This window comes from Stegodyphus dumicola, chromosome 10 (genome assembly GCF_044657685.1).
Source record: "Stegodyphus dumicola isolate Sdum_Otavi_A_Nest chromosome 10, ASM4465768v1".
NCBI lineage: Eukaryota > Metazoa > Arthropoda > Arachnida > Araneae > Eresidae > Stegodyphus > Stegodyphus dumicola.
In genome coordinates this window covers 111,553,580-111,570,397 of record NC_140777.1, presented here as the reverse complement: position 1 = coordinate 111,570,397, position 16,818 = coordinate 111,553,580, and the positions used below count along the sequence as shown (strand labels likewise).

The 16,818-nt window shown below is 33.3% G+C and overlaps 1 protein-coding gene across 2 annotated transcripts in view; it reads left to right on the top strand.

Moving 5' to 3' along the window:
• Positions 1 to 14,702, top strand: part of LOC118191267 (uncharacterized) — a 31,003-nt gene extending 16,301 nt beyond the window's left edge. Inside the window, exons 1-4 of one of the 2 annotated variants that reach the window (XM_035362071.2) lie at positions 3,558 to 3,787; positions 3,866 to 3,949; positions 8,566 to 8,751; positions 14,457 to 14,702. In XM_035362071.2, the coding sequence (XP_035217962.1) occupies positions 3,610 to 3,787; positions 3,866 to 3,949; positions 8,566 to 8,751; positions 14,457 to 14,671 (663 nt within the window). In that variant the 5' untranslated portion in view covers positions 3,558 to 3,609 and the 3' untranslated portion in view covers positions 14,672 to 14,702. Of the gene's footprint in view, positions 1 to 3,557; positions 3,788 to 3,865; positions 3,950 to 8,565; positions 8,752 to 14,456 lie in introns of those variants that run through there. The other variant, XM_035362072.2, reaches the window with a different exon arrangement.
• The last annotated feature ends 2,116 nt before the right edge of the window (positions 14,703 to 16,818 follow it).

Genomic DNA, 16,818 nt, shown 5'->3' with positions numbered 1-16,818 from the left:
AAAATCTAATTCTTCTTCCTAAAAAGTATTTCATCAGCGAACTGATCATTAAATATTTTCACCTAAAATATTTACATGCTGCACTTCAGTTATTGATGTGTGTACTGAAACAATACTTTTGGATGATATCTGCTCGATCATCCATTCGTAAAGTCCTGAACAAATGAGTTATCTGTCAGCGATATAGAGCTAAACTTCCCATACAAATCATGTCCGATTTACCTATCTCACGTGTTACAGATATTAGACTATTTTATAGTCTCACTGGATCTTTTATGATCAAACACCGAACAGAACATGGTTAAAGGTCTTTCAAATCCTACGTGTGCATATTTGTATGCTTTTCGACGCGTACTATCCATTTAGAAGCCGTCGAAGATCTTCCTTCTAATGCATTCTTAGAATCTCCGAAACGATTCATTGCGAGAAGAGGTAGACCAGTAGAGATTTTTAGTGATTATGACGCTAATTTTAAAGGAGCTGATAGAGAAATCTAGAAATGTGTTTCAAAATATGAACGAGAGCAATCAGTTCGAGCTTATATTGCCTCCAAAAGTATAAAATGGATCTTCAGTCCTCCAGCATCCCCTCACTTTGGCGGTTTGTGGAAATCGGACGTCAAGTCGATGAAACCTTCGTCGAAATGCAGGATCAGCAATACTAACATATCCAGAGTTCACTACAATCATCACTCAGGTCGAGTCCTGCTTGAACTCAGGTCCATTGCAGCAATCCCCTAGGATTCTACAGATTTTGAAGTTCTCACAAACAACCAGTTTCTGATTGGAGCTCCAGTTTCTACTTTACCAGAGCAGACGCTTTCGCAAGAACCTATCTTCTATAGACAAAGATGGCAATTGCATCAATCCGTCCTACAACATTTCTGGAAGAGCTAGGCAAGAGAATACCTTTTACAACTTCAACAACGTACGTCCTAAGTGGCAAAGATCGAAAAGATACTTTCAGGTCAACGATCTTGTTTTACTCAAAGAAGAAAACCTTTCAACCATTATTGTGGTGTAGAGGAAGAGTCATTAGACTCCATCATAGAAGTGACATTAAGATCCGTATGGTAACGATACGAACTGCACATGGAGAACTCAAGAGACCTATCGTTAAGCTTTGTTCTTTATTGAACCGCGAAACAAACTCTTAAGTATGATACACACTATTAATTCATATAGACTCTTGAATACGATTTTGATTAGTAGCTTCAAAAATCTTTGCATTTTATTATGTTTAAAAAGTTTGAGTTTAAAATTGTAATTAATTGAAAATGTGTTTCAATGGTGTGCGGGATGTTTAGGCCAAATTTTCAAAACTAGATGGCTACCAATGGCAAATGCAAATTAACTTGCTCGAGCTATATCGAGAGAGTAGAAAAAGATCGTCTACTGCGTTGGTGATCTTCTTTTAGTTTTCACTGTTCTTTCATTATTCAATAAATATGTTTTCATGAGTACAGTATATATATCGGTGCGCCGCCCAACGGTTCAAATTCCAGAGAAGGCATGGATGTTTGTAAATGTATAGTGTCGGTGCGACACTCTAAATATGCGGCGAGCCGAAATCCTCTCGTGTGGTTTGGTGAAAAGGAAGGTGGATGGGAGACCTTCGGACCCGTCCTCTCCGGGGTGCTGTCTATCAAAATTGGGGACGGAACTGAGCTAAATCGCACTGTCACCTGAATGGTGCTCGAGGCTGTTGCCAACGGCAGGTGTAATCTAGCATTCCTTGCCACGAGAAATTTCGTGAGCTTGGGCAGACTACGTCAGACAAGCAACATATGTGAGTGCATGGTTGATGGGATATTCAGAAATCTGTAAAACATTTAAAAAATTAAAAAAAAACAAAAAAAAAAAAAAAAAAAAAAAAAAAAGGAAGTATTGTAATCGCGAAAAGTTTCAGGCAGCATATTTCAACGAAAATATCCATTTTGACCGCTATCGAATGCAATTTAACGATGTTTTTGCGTGATATCTGTACGTAAGGACAGAATAAAAGACTTGTTTCCTCCAAAAAAATTATAAAACTGCCTTAAAATGAATTCTGAAGAGAATTTTTCGTGGCGTCTGTACGAACGTATGTACGTACGTGCGTACGTATCTCGCAAAACTCAAAAACGAGTAGCCACAGAACGTTGAAATTTTGTATATAGAACTGCTATAACATGTAGATGTGCACCTCGAATTTTGGTTGCAATCGGCCGCACCAAAAGTATATAAGTATATTTATATATATATCCACTTTGTTACCCGGCTCAGTGATCTCAGTTTCTTTACTTTTATATGTTTGTAAATTGTACATTTTTTGCTTTAAAAATGATTGAATTATGTTGTTTTTATCTTCCGGTTAAGGGTTTTATGCCTTTAGTAAATCTGTGTGCAATATTTTTAGAATTATCAGCAATTTTAAAGTTGTTTAATTGCCGCTAAGCCTGTTTTTAATGGCGGCCTTTGATGTTTACATTTGAAACAGGAGACTAGTGGATTTGTTGCCAATCTAAAGAAACTTAGCTTCGCAACAACAAAGATAACGCATTCATTTATTATTGCCAATTAAATCATGCTTAATTCTTTCTGGAATTTTTTCGAGGAAATAAGCGTTTGAGATTTACTTCGTAATTTTTAATATTGATATTTTGAGTTTTTATGTATTTTTGCCTTCTCGCGAAGTGAGAACTGAATTAATTAAATGAGAAATACTCAATCATCTGTGAAAAACCGTTTCTTTTTTGTTTTGTTTGTTTAATTTCTTTTATACATCGTTCTAGCTTTATTATAGTATTTGAATAGAACATGTGGCAACGATTAGATAATTCTATTCTTTAAATGATGTAAATTTTGTGCATTCTGGGTTATAATATGAATGAAATATAATACTGTTAAGTAAACCTAGCCCCAGAATGTCACTATGGTAAACAAAGTGAATTTTAAAGAATGCATTTATTTTATTGTGGTTTATGCGCTGTCGGCGAAGTAGGTTTAATTCAATCTAATAAGTTTAAATAAAATGCAAGAAAAAATGCGTATAATTTAATATTCCGTACAAGGAAGTCATGTGGTGTGCACATCAGATTTTTTAATATTAAAATTATTCTCCCATTAAATTGCTCGGAAAACAAGCTTTCGGTGCAATAGCTGTGAAAAATATTATTTTAATGTAGAAAAAGCATAAAAACTAATAATTTAGAATTGTTGGAAGTCGGCGTATAGTTGTCTAATCATTCTTAGAAAATATAGAGTAATTTATGAAGTGGTTTAGTAAAACTGTACAGTTTTAAAATAATCGCCTTTGTAAGCTGTGATGTATACATTCACATGCCTTGCTCTATATAATACTACAGTTTTAATAGTATATGCTTCAAGAGATTTCATGTACAAGAAGCATTTCTTAGAAATAATATCATGAAAACAGGTTAAGCGTAAATTTGCAGCATTTCCTCAATAACTTGTTTATGTGTAAAAGAACATTCAATAACAACGAAGCAGTTTTTAGTTCATTTGTAGATTTAGCAGAGGTAGACAAAAAAAGCAAAGAAATAGTAAGTTTAAAAAAAGAGCTGATGAGAGTTATGCGAAATCTTATCGCATTTTTCAGTCATACAAGATGGACATGTTTGGTGGGCTGCTCATTTTGGGATTTTCATTTATTGCTTTGAACTCTTCAAATAAATTCATTGAGATATATTTCGAAGACCTTTGTTATAACGTTATGGAAGAAAATCTAAGCTATGAGGATTCAATATTACATGAAAACGCGACATGGAGTTCAGAGTTTTCCACCGGTAAGTTTACGCAGTGCAATTCACTTTTTGTCCTTTCATGGTAAAAATGACTGTAATCTTAAAGCATAAACCTTTCAGATGGAAATTCGTTTAGAACTAATCCTCCTGATACCGATTCTTTCGCACCCTTGGATTTGTTAGATGAATTCCCCATCGACAAAAGTGAGTTTATTTCCCCTTTTTTATTAAAATATAACACAAAATATATTTACTAAGTTATTAAATCATTCATGTGAATCCTATGCCATCGTTTTAATGTAATGTATTACAATAAAACACAATTAAAAAAAAGGTTTTTATGCAGTATGATAGTTAATTCACTAAATGGAGAAAAATCATTTATCAGAGAGTTTAATGGGAATAATATTAAAAAATCTATTTACAGAATTCATATACAATTTTATATAGCGAATAATGAAAGCAGGGATAGCCCATGTTAAATTAAAAAAATAATGACTTGATTAAAAATTAATAATGATTAAAAAATAATGATAAATTTGATAATGTAATTAAATTAATAGATTTTCGTTATTTAGTTGGCCTTCGCTTTTATTATTCGCGATATAAAATTGTAGATGAATTCTATGAATAGAAGTCGTTAATTTATTATTCAATGTAAACAATATAATAAATTATTTTACTTCTTTTAGCGCATTAATAATTATATCACTTTTAAATGAAAGCTTATTACATAAAAATGTTTTCTATTAAGCGTATTTTATTTTCTGATTTTTAGTCTTAATTATGCATTATGAATGCTGAAATTTTTAGTCATTGTTAAAATACATAAAAAAATATGAAGTAAAGAAAAATAACCGAACGTCATTCAGAGAATGAAGAAATCGCTTTGGAATTTCAATTTCGAAAATTGGATGAAATAAGAATATTGTAACGAGCATTTTTCTTGAAGCTAAAATGAGAAAACGAATATCTCTAATTCGCCATTAAGTGCGCCGGGATGGCTAACTTCCTCCTTAAGTGCACTAAAATGGCAAACCCAAAATGCTTTTTTCTTCCGTCTACTTCAGTCTGTAGCACATTTTATTTAATATAGAAATATTATATGAATTAATATTCTTTTACCATTATTATTTTAAAAGAAAGCGAAACATTTGTATAAATAATCTCTGCAAATTTCAGAATTTTATTTCTGATATATTTCTAAATGTCGAAATTTTTATGTCAAATACAGTAAACCCCCGTTAATACGAATCTCAAGGGACCAGAAAATCAAGAGCTTGTGTTAATAGAATTCGTGTTAAACGGGGACTCATAGAATACATTTTTAAACATACTAATCATTTACAGTATATAGGTTCATACGTATAGTATATTATGTATGTCTTAACAGAAAGCACTACAGTTACACATTAATTACAGTGGTGTATTTGTGGTGTATTTAATTATGGCAAAGCACACTAGGGCTATCTGCCTAAGGGGAGGGATGCCTTTCGTGGAGGACTTTCTAAGGGAAACTGGCTCGTATACACGTTACACATGGGGAAAACCACGAAAACGCCCATGCAGCCAGCCCGTTCGCGGGATTCGAACCTCGGACCGAACTACCAGTGTTCAGCGTCTTTACCGCTCGGCCGCTGGTGGGCCCATTAATTACTGTACTGCAACCTGAATGAATGCACTCACTCATCATTTTGTGATGAAAAATTACTAGACATTGCCCTGTTATATGGAACGAAAATGCCTGGTAACTAACAAGACCTACTGTGCTCATGCTTCCGTAAAACTAGCGATTAGTTCGTAATTTGCAGCAAAGCGTTCTGAAGTGTACAAGGTGTATAACACTTCTTGGCGGGTGGGTGGAATGATATTATCCTCCTGGACACTTCTTTCACGTTAGCCACAACTGCTTGTACATCAGATCTCCAAGTTGGCGTTTCTGTCACCATTTCAGCAGCGTGAATTTTATCTAATTTTTTTAAAATTGAGAATTAATCAAGATTTAGCATTTGGTTAACGAGTTAACTTAAAAAAATAATAAATAATAAAAAAAATAAAATAAAAAAGCCCATCTGAACACAGAATTGTATTTGTTATTCATTGTTGACACTATGATCGGGATTAACGAGCAGTGTTGTTTGTGCTGGTTAAGTTTTAAAGTATTCTGCGAGGTTTTCGCGGGACAAAACTTTTCTCAACGCAGCCTTAGCAGAAAATCAACAGGAAGAATTACAAAAAACTTTGAAAGTTCGTGTTAAAAATAACTACACAGAAAATGGTTCGTAATTTGTGCTAACCGAAATTCAAATTAACCGACAAAATTTCCTGTAAGATCATGTATATAGCTCTCGAGACCGAAATTTTGTTCATATTAACCAACTGTTCCTCTTAAGCGAGTTCATGTTAAGGGGGTTTACTGTAGTTTGGAAAATCGAGCGATTTTCCAAAATTCTCGAAAAATTCAGAAATTAAGCTAAATATTTCATTGAACAGATATTTTTCCGCCGCATTTGATGGGGAAAACTTTAAAAATTCTGATATGCTTAGTTTGTTCATTAAGCGAATATACATGAGAAAAATCGTTTAAACATTAAATAAAAATATTTTAAATCGAATTTTGAAAAACACGTTGTCATATTGCATTGTCATCGACAAACAATTGCGTGTTGAAAACTTGAACGCGATAGCTTATTACAAAATAAGCTAAAAATCGATGACAAAACTCCACTGACAGTGGAACACAATGAATGAATTAAATAACAGTTTAAATAAAGAGTTGCATTTTTGAAAAGGTATTAGTTTGGCTTTTAATGGAAAAGTATCTGAAAATGATATGTAAAGTAAAATTTGTTTAAATTATGTGCATGAACACAATCGCTAATTTGAGATCTAAATTTGCGGTCATAAAATTAGATTTCAATTTGAATTATTAGTTGAACATAGAATTCTATTCATGGTCTAATAATAATGCGGTATCTTTATATATTAATTTTATTGGAGTTCAAATTAATTCCTGGAATTCTAGTACTTACTTTTGCCTTTATGTATGCATTATGGATTATATTCGTTTACGAATTCAATAGAAATATATCAATATAATTCTTCATGTATTTATATTTAGAGGTTTATTCGAACATAATTCATTAAATATAGAATGTAATGTTTGTAGAATAATAGAAGGAAAAAAATAAATGCAACATGCAAACTTCATCTGCAATAAAATGAATTAGAGCGAGGATTAAATCGGAAGCACTTTGAAGATGACACAAGTGTTATTTATTGCCATCTGTTGAAGGAAGGAAAAACACAAAATGCAAGAATTTAGGTGTATAGCATTGATGAGTTCTGTGAATAGAAATAAGATTCGTCGGATTTTAATGGATAAATACATTTAAAAAAATACAGTTCTCAAACTGAAAATTATTTTAATATATCAAATAGATAATAAAACAGCAATAATAAACACATTTTGAACGTGATTTTCAATATAAATTTTAAATTTATTTGTGCTTATAAATACTGATATTATGAACAATCTTATAACTAGTAAAAAATAGTTACTTTGAAACTCATGATGGTATATTGTTTCTAGCCTTTGAGGTCAAGTTATTAAGCTCACCGTAAAAGCAATTTGAACACAGAATCATGCTCCTAAAACCAATTTCAGGACAATCATCAAGACGTGCTGACCTGCTGAAAGTGACAATATGCATCATGGAACACTCATAAGCAAAGTTAACGAGATCGGCAACGTAAGGTGCAGTTCTCAAAGTTGTTTCTAGACGCATCAAGAGACCCACTGTATTCCAGGAAAATATTGCCCAGGTCGATTCTATAGAAGAAGTAAGGTGAAAAATTATGAAGTAGACAAGAGGGTTCCATGAATCCTCTCTATTTATAACAAATTCTGTCTATGTCATATGTTTGGTGGGGTAAAAAACGAGATTCATCGGACCAAGCAGTTTTTTTTTCTCTAGTCGTCAGGGATCCAGGTTCCTTTATCGTAATTTTCTGCTTTTCAGTGATAGCATGATAGTCTTGACGATCTTTTGCTACTAACATCCCTTCGATGCAAAGTCTGTCGTGTTCTGAGTTAGTTTAAAGTCTGTTGTCGTGTTTTTAATTACTCTGAAATTTGCACAGACCTTTACCTGGTTATGTGGTTGTTTTTCTGCTGCTGCAGATGGTATTTCTTTCATGAGCGTTATCGATTGGAATTGTCTTTTGTTGTCCTAAAGTGCTTTTGGCTCAAATGCCATTTCCTGAACACCTGAGGCACTGTTGCGCGAGAAATGCCTAGAATATTAGACTTTTCAGGGACTCTGGAAACAAGTCTTCTTGCACCCACTATTACCACGTTAAATCCCTCAGATATTTCCTCTTACCTATTTTCACTGTAGCCGCAGTGATAACTATTCTCTTTTAAAAAACGTGTGCCCTTGTAGAAGTTTCTGGCTGTTAAATCACTTATGTCATTGGCAGACTGGTCCATGTTAAAAAACAGTGTCTGTAATAATTTGGCTACTCAACGTATATGTTTTTGCTAGTGGTTAAACAAAAATACAGATGCATTACCATTCTTTCATAAACATTATTAATAGGTCCTTTAAAAAGAGTTTATCCTATTTAAGGTAGAAAAAGAATTAAACTTTAAACGTTTGTAAGAACTGTTATTATAAATTATGTCATTTTGTAAAATCTGTCCTAATTTATCTAAATAAATATATTGTGTTATCGTTAAAATTAAGTTTCAAAACATGATAAATATCGCAACAAAGCATTTTAAACATTTATTCATTTATTGCTGTTGCTTTAAATAGATATTCAATGCCCAGAAAAAGATGCTCAATTTCCTTATCCTGGAGATTGCTCACGTTACATAACTTGTAAGAATTATGAAGCTCATCTAAGGCAGTGTCCTCCAGGATTGTATTTCGATTCTTTGTACCTGTACTGCAGGCAAGACTTTGAAGCGGCTTGCGAAGAGGAGATTATAGAGCACAAACGTAAGTTACCTTCATTATAAAACTATTAACTTGTTTGGTGAAAGTATAAAGAAAATTTGAATTATATCATGATTAAATTCCAAATGATGAATGAAACCCAAACCTGTTAATTTTTGTAGAAGCTCTGGTTTTATGGTCAGTGCCTTTTTTCTAACAATCGTAATTCTATATTCATAATTTTATTTGATACTTAGACACGGAGATCTTGAACAGAGGAAATGAAGTGTTCAAGAACTAAATTCAGGGGTTCAAGCATTGGCCATCGTAAGACAATTTCAGAAGACCTTGACTAAACTGACAATTATGCGTAGTTTGGTTGAAGTACCTATTTTACTCATTTCAGGGTAAATATTTCTTGATGAAGCTTCACACTGAAGGTTTTTACTTCCTTGTACGAAGTAAAAAGGAAGTATTGTAATCGCGAAAAGTTTCAGTCAGCATATTTCAACGAAAATATCCATTTTGACCGCTATCGAATGCAATTTAACGATGTTTTTGCGTGATATCTGTACGTAAGGAGAGAATAAAAGACTTGTTTCCTCCAAAAAAATTATAAAACTGCTTTAAAATGAATTCTGAAGAGAATTTTTCGTGGCGTCTGTACGAACGTATGTACGTACGTGCGTACGTATCTCGCAAAACTCAAAAACGAGTAGCCTCAGAACATTGAAATTTTGTATATAGGACTGATATAACATGTAGATGTGCACCTCGAATTTTGGTTGCAATCGGCAGCACCAAACGTATATAAATATATTTATATATATATCCACTCTGCTACCCGGCTCAGTGACTCAGTTTCTTTACTCTTTTATATTTGTAATCGTACATTTTTTGCTTTAAAAATGATTGAATTATGTCGTTTTTGTCTTCCGGTTAAGGGTTTTATGCCTTTAGTAAATCTGTATGCAATATTTTTAGAATTATCAACAATTTAAAGTTGTTTAAGTGCCGCTAAGCCTTTTTTACGGCGGCCATTGATTGTAGCATTGTAGCAATCTTGCTTTTGAGCAAGAAGAAAGGAGGTGAGGAAAACTTAGCTTCGCAGCAACAAAGATAAAGCCTTCATTTATTATTGCCAATTAAATCATGCTTAATCCTTTCTGGAATTTTTTCGAGGAAATAAGTGTTTAAGATTTACTTCGTAATTTTTAATATAGATATTTTGAGTTTTTATGTATTTTTGCCTTCTCGCGAAGTGAGAACTGAATTAATTAAATGAGAAATACTCAATCGTCTGTGAAAAACTGTTTCTTTTTTGTTTTGTTTGCTTAATTTCTTTTATACATCATTCTAGCTTTATTATAGTATTTGAATAGAACATGTGGCAACGATTAGATAATTCTATTCTTTAAATGATACAAATTTTGTGCATTATGATTTATAATATGAACGAAATATAATACTGTTAAGTGAATCTAGCGCCAGGGTTTCGCTATGGTAAACAAATACTAGAGTGAATTTTAAAGAATGCATTTATTCTATTGTGGTTTATGTGCTGTCGGCGAAGTAGATTTAATTCAATCCAATAAGTTTAAATGAAATGCAAGAAAAAATGCGTATAATTTAATATTCCGTACAAGGAAGTCATGTAGTGTACACATCAGATTTTTTTGGGTCATTTTAAAGAAATGTTTCCCTATCTAGTGTCATTCTGAAACGTTTGATGTAAGTCATCTGTATTCTCTCCTATCTGTATTTGTTCTTCACTTCAAAGTTACTGAGGTATAATAGAACTTATATTTAGACAATGGATCCAGTTTCGTAGTGAACATGTTTTCTTACGGTATTCTGTTACAACACAATAATTGCAACCATCTGTATTTATTGCTCCTGTTTATAGAATGATTACGTGTTTTTCTCATTGCGTATCTTTGTTTCGAGTTCGTTCTCTGCCCCATCCGGAGGAGAATATTTCCTGCAAGATTGCAAAGTAATGCAAAAATAGCTTATTATGTATTTTGTATTCAGTAAATGTTTTCTTCAAAACTATTTAGATGATGGAAACATTATAAAAGAGGTGTTGAACCCAAAGATATCGCTTTGGTGCGTTTTGGGGGGAATGGTGTGTGTAAAATGAGGTTAAAAAAGCTGAAAAGTATTACGAAAAACAACGTATGAATACCTGACGAAATAATATACTTTTTTTTAATAAAGGAAAAGCGAAGCACAAAAAAGCCTTCAAGATCTGTCAACGAAGTTATTTTTCTTGAATAATATCGATTATTTTTACCTTTGCTCGTAATGTGTTACTAGAAGGTAGATTGGTAGGCAGCAGGCAGGTAGTAAAAGTGAGTGAAGCACCATTAGACTTCCCTACGGATCGCAAGATAACTCCCCAGAGCTCACTAACCATCTTTAGAATTAACCATTAATACATTGTTGAGATTGAATGGAAAAGGCGATGGGCTGTTGTTGAAGATGAGACTGCTTTATTTCTGATATCACAGTTGAGTATTTGCTATGCGATGTGCTCCGTAATACATATTCATCTGGGAAAATTCCTGCGTTATTGATTTCATAGTTGTAATGCCCATTGCTTTATTCATTACGTTGTGGATGCTGATTACATTCGGCTCGTTTTGCGTTATTCTGCCTTGTCAGTATTGAGGGGTTCTTTTTGAGGTGGAGTTCTTTTGTGAGCGACATTTGAAAGAATAATGATCCGAATCACCCAATTCTCTGCATGAGCATGTATCGGTATTTGCCAGGGTTCTTTTGCAGAAGTAAGCAGAGACTGGGCCATGACCGACAAATATTGCTTTAGGAAGCCTTGCGTACTTCTAGTGTGGTTGTCCACTTTTGAAAAGCAATCATGTATGCGACAACCGGTTGTCTCTCCGTCCTCTCTTGTTGACAGACATTGCATGTGTGTATTTAGTGTCTTAGAAGATGGCACGTCAAAGAATTGTTCTAGTTGCTCTTTTTTTTTACCGCCTTCTTTGCAAATACAACTGCCGCGTCATTATCTTAGACCATAATCCGTAATTTTCAGATATATTTGTATTTCTGCATATATTCTGGATATACTGCATCTCTGTGTATAGCTGTAGTTGACTGCTGATTACTTCATCAAATGTTATTTCTTTACTCAAACGAGAGAATGCTAAATATTCTTCCTATACCTTTTTTTGCGGGATTTTTCCTTTTCTTTTGGATTTACAAAAGTCTCTTCATAATAAAACGGACCTAATAATTTACTAACAGTTTAAATGCTACTATTTTCTTTCTATTTTTATTTAGATCTTTTCAAAAAGTATGGAATTTGATAATAAGTCTCTGAAATTTTAACAACTTCGGTTGGCTAACCTTCTGATCTTACGTAATTACATTTGTTTCCTTCTGATTATCGGCTTTTATACATTAGATTTTCCCTCCCTTTGTTCTGCCTACATTTGAGAGATAATATATTTAGTTTTCTTGTATTGCAGTTAGTCACTATTTCAAATTTTCTTATGTTTAATTGCTAATTGTAAATTTCGTTCACACTTTCTGCCTAGATCTATGCAATGAATTTTTTGAGTGATAACATTACGAATTACTTCTATTAAAGAAATGTTAACTAAGATTTGATTCGAGCTAGTTATAAGGAGGGAGTATTATTACAATATGAAAATCTTATAAAACTCTTCTTAAGTTATAATAACAATAATTCAGTTTGAACATAATCTTTTAAGAAAATTGTTAGCTTTAAAATACATTTCACATGTTTCAGAAAAATAATTGTTTATATGAAATATATAATCAGTTCCTACATATTTAATAATTATACTGTGAGTATATATACTTCTGAACAAAATCAATCTGAATTAAAAACTAGAATTTGACTCTTAAGATATGTACATTAAAAAAAGTAAACAACAAGTAATTTTTTGTCCTCTTATATCTTTTTGACGCACACCCTTCGATATGTTTTCGAAGAGATTAATTCTTTTACCTATAAATCTGAAAATTTGCATTCCGAATAGAATAGCTTTCGGTGCTTGTAGACGCATACAATTTACACTCTCAGTATTTTGATGGCTGCTCGTTTCGTCAAATCATTATAACTTGGGTAATAATTTTAACATTTATAAACGTGAGGAAATGCACGTACTGAAAGCGTGGATATACTTTCTTTTTCTTTCCGTCATCGGCAAAGCAGCTGGTTCAGTGGATTAGATTTTCATCAGCCTGTTGGATCCCATCGATAGAATTAACAAAAAAAAAAAAAAAAAAAAAAAAAAAAAAAAAAAAAACTACAGCTTAGTGTAGTGTCGTCCGGGGGTTAGTTGAAGAATACTGAAAGTAGGAGCGGAGTCAGGAAAGAAGATAGCAGGTGGGGGACACAGCTAATATTATATTATAGTATTAGTAGAGTATACAAATATAATAAGGCCAGGATGTAGATATAGGTACAGATGCGTAGATGGAATCAGTACAAATATTGAACATTGCACGCCAATCAAGATAAATATGCAAAATTATGCTATCACGAATGTACAAGGATATATACCAAGTCTAGGTATTGCTGAAGATAGTGCTTTACAAAAACTTAAAGTGTGGATGGAGGTAGTGACTGATCGATCTTGTCTCTTTGGAAATACACTAGATACATTTCTGAATTATTTTAAAAGCTAAATTTGCAAAATCTAAATTTTCATATTTTTAAAATGTCTCATTGCTGACGATATTAGAAGTCGTAACAAAACACAAGATTTAAGCTCTAGTGTCATGGACTTAAGTAATGCTGTGAACTACATTTAATTTTAACATAACCATAAATTTGTTGTCCATAAACAAAAAATGAATGCCTGAACCTACTAAGAAATGTTTTATTGCAGCCCAGACGGTATAGTGTTTAGGGGAGCTGACTGCGGTACCAAAAAGCTCAGGTTCGAAACCCGGAGAAGGCATTGTTGTAAATGTCTGTTCCTTCATAGGACGTAAAGCTGTGACCACCACTTCTGGCCTTAGCCGTGGCCAAGGCGAATTGGTCTGAGGGACTTCCCCTTGGTCTTCGCATTGGTGGGGATTTAGGAAGTTCAAGAACAACAACAACCAAAGTAAAATAATAATAATAAAAAATGGTATCAGAATTTTTAGCAGAACTAATGCTTGTTCATCTGCTACGAATTAATTTCAGTCACAAAGTGCTCATGTGATGACAGAGCCATTTCGCTCAATTTTCCAACCGATTGAAGATTTGAGGGTATAACTATCGAATCATATGCGCTCATGATAAGCAATGTATAGCGCTGTGAAGGACATTAACCGTTTCACATAAAATTGAAAAACTTGTATTTTTATGAAATCTTAGAAATTCTCTCTTATATTCAGCATAAAGTCTGATGCTGTTCATTTAAATGCATTGCTGAAATTGGAAAGTTTTGAACTGAAATGATTAGACCACTGAAATTTGTATAAATAAATATAATCGAAAAAGAATACCAGTTAACACAATTAAATTTAGGGAAACATTTTGAGGAGCGTTCCAGAAAATTACCTGAATCTTTACATTTTCTTATGCGCACTTTTTTGGGCAATGTTTTTATATCATATAAAATTTTGCTATATATGTAAATCAAATGAAACGTTAGGAAATTTCAAAAGAAATATTAACTCTATTTTAAACAGAACTGCAATATGTCATAGTCTACTGTAAATAAATTATTGTAGAAAGTGCAGAATATGAAAATGATGTATAAATTTCTTTTTCATTTTAGGTTTATGCGGTACAGATGAAGAGTATCTAGAATGTAGTATAGGCTGCGAGAAAACGTGCAAGAATTTTGAGAAATATGCTCTTTGTTCAGATGTGTGCGTGCAAGGTTGCTTCTGCAAAAGTGGACTTGTTAGAGGTCCTCTTCGACTATGTATTCCCGCTGAATTATGCAAGGAAACTAATTCTTTATTTCCATGGTTTATGAATGATTTATAAGAAATTAATAAAATGTAAAAATTAATTAGTATTTCTTATTTTTAATATCTGATGTATAAAAGTGCGTACTATTTGACATTAACAAAATCAACATGTAAACATTTAAAGACCAAACACGCGAATGATTAAAATCCAATGGTAAGGTCCAAACTGCAGTGAGTCAGAAACGTATTGGGGCAGAACAAGTTTTTGGATATTTTTTGAGAGGAACGAAATACTTTTATTACATGCCATATCTGAGAGCTTAACGAAATCGAAAAACGTTAAAATAAATTTAAAATAAAAAAAAAATATTAAATTGTATTTTTTGTAAAAATGATAAAACAATGGTAAAAAAAGTACAAACTCACTTAAACTAATCTCTATAAATATTACTATAGTACTGAACTGGGCCATTCTTTTTATTAGTTCATTGAGCCTTGTTATAAAAATTTTTATATATTATTTCGTTGTGTACAATTATTGCGTATTATTTTACTGTGCATAAGGTATCCTTAGTAATTATATTATTTTACTCTGAACAATGAATTTGTAATGTTCGTATTTAAGAATTAATGTATAATATTTAGTATTGTTTAAACTTTTCCTTCAATTACGGCAAAGCTCTTTTAAGTTTGGCTGAAGATGTGTTACAGCTAAAACGGCGTGGGTTTATTCCCGTATCTCACGAATTGGGCTTCTTGTGGGGGTCAGGGGTCGAACTGCCCAGCTCCATTTTCCTCTTTTCGCGGGGTTGATCACATCTTTAGGGTGTGAAGACGAGAAAGTATTTCGGACTTTCTGAAATAGAGAACTGGGTGACGTATTTATTACCTACGGATGTCGTAAGTTTAACTGAATTACGATTGAAAACATTCTTCTGTTGCGCGGGAAAGAAAGGGTCTGCCATCTTGTAGAGAGTTCTGAATTTCTTCGAATTCTAGAGGCTATATATTGCCTCTGTTCTAGTTGGCTAGAGGGAGTTCAAGTTTTGCTTACGATTGGTTAAATTTTAATTTTAGTGTTGTTTGAACCAATAGTGATTAGAGGCGTTTACATTGTGAGCATCTACCGAGCTTTCTTAAGCCGTTGCACGATAGGAGGAGGGAGAATTTTGTGAGATTTGATTCAGTTTTGATCTACTTTTGAGAAGAGCGTAGCCCCGCGACCCTTTGTGGGCGACCGCGGTTGCGGTTAATATTGCTTAGCTCTGAAGTACTGGCTGCGTGGACCGGTCCGAGCTTGTCGGGGGCTCTCTTCGGATAGACTTCGGCCAAAATGGACGGAAGATTTGGGGCTAGATCCAGCGTCTTCTCTGACCGGCAATTTTTGATTGAGAATTATGTCTCTGACGTTTTCCACTTGTGGAAAACGTGGAAGAGTTGAGTCTGAATTGCTCACACTGAAGTTCCAGTTTACTTTGGAAACTATGGAAAAGAGGGAAGTCATCATCTTCTGATGTCTGCTGTGGTCTGTTGTCTGCTGCTGTCTCCTGTTGTCCATCTCCTTCTGTTATCTTCAGAGGAACTTCGGAATAAAAGAGAAGGCTAACTTTTGAGTTAAAATGCTGCTAGACGAAGGATAATTGGGGAACTATGAAAAAAAATTCCCGTTGTGCTTCCTGTTGAACTGACTTCAGTATCGGTTTTCTTGACAACGATGAAGTTTTGGCAGTTATTGTTTCGACATTTTATGACCGGATTGCAGCTCCTCGAGTCCCTCAGACTTGTGTTACGCAGAATTTCGTGAGTGTAAAGCATTAAATTTACGTTTTTTTTCTACGTAACAGTCTTCTAGGCATCGATTTGATAAGATTTTAATTAAAATTTTCATCTATTTTTTCCTATTTTGGGGTGAGCTTCCCTTCAAGTGAATTTCTGTTGATTTTGTCTTGCAGATTATTCCAAGCATGCTCAATACGATTGATGGGATAGGTATGCAAAGTTCACGGTTTGCAGATATGAGCAATGTACTTCTAATAAGCGTCCAAATAAAATTTTAATTCAAAAATAGATCCATTTTCGATGTATCTGTACTTAAAGTTTATAAAATATTCAAATACATAAAATTGTATATTTTGGCATCAACAAAATGTAGAATTCAAACATCGCAAGCACTTATATAGCTCAAGACCGTATGGCTACACTAAAGCATGGTGGAGGAGTAAG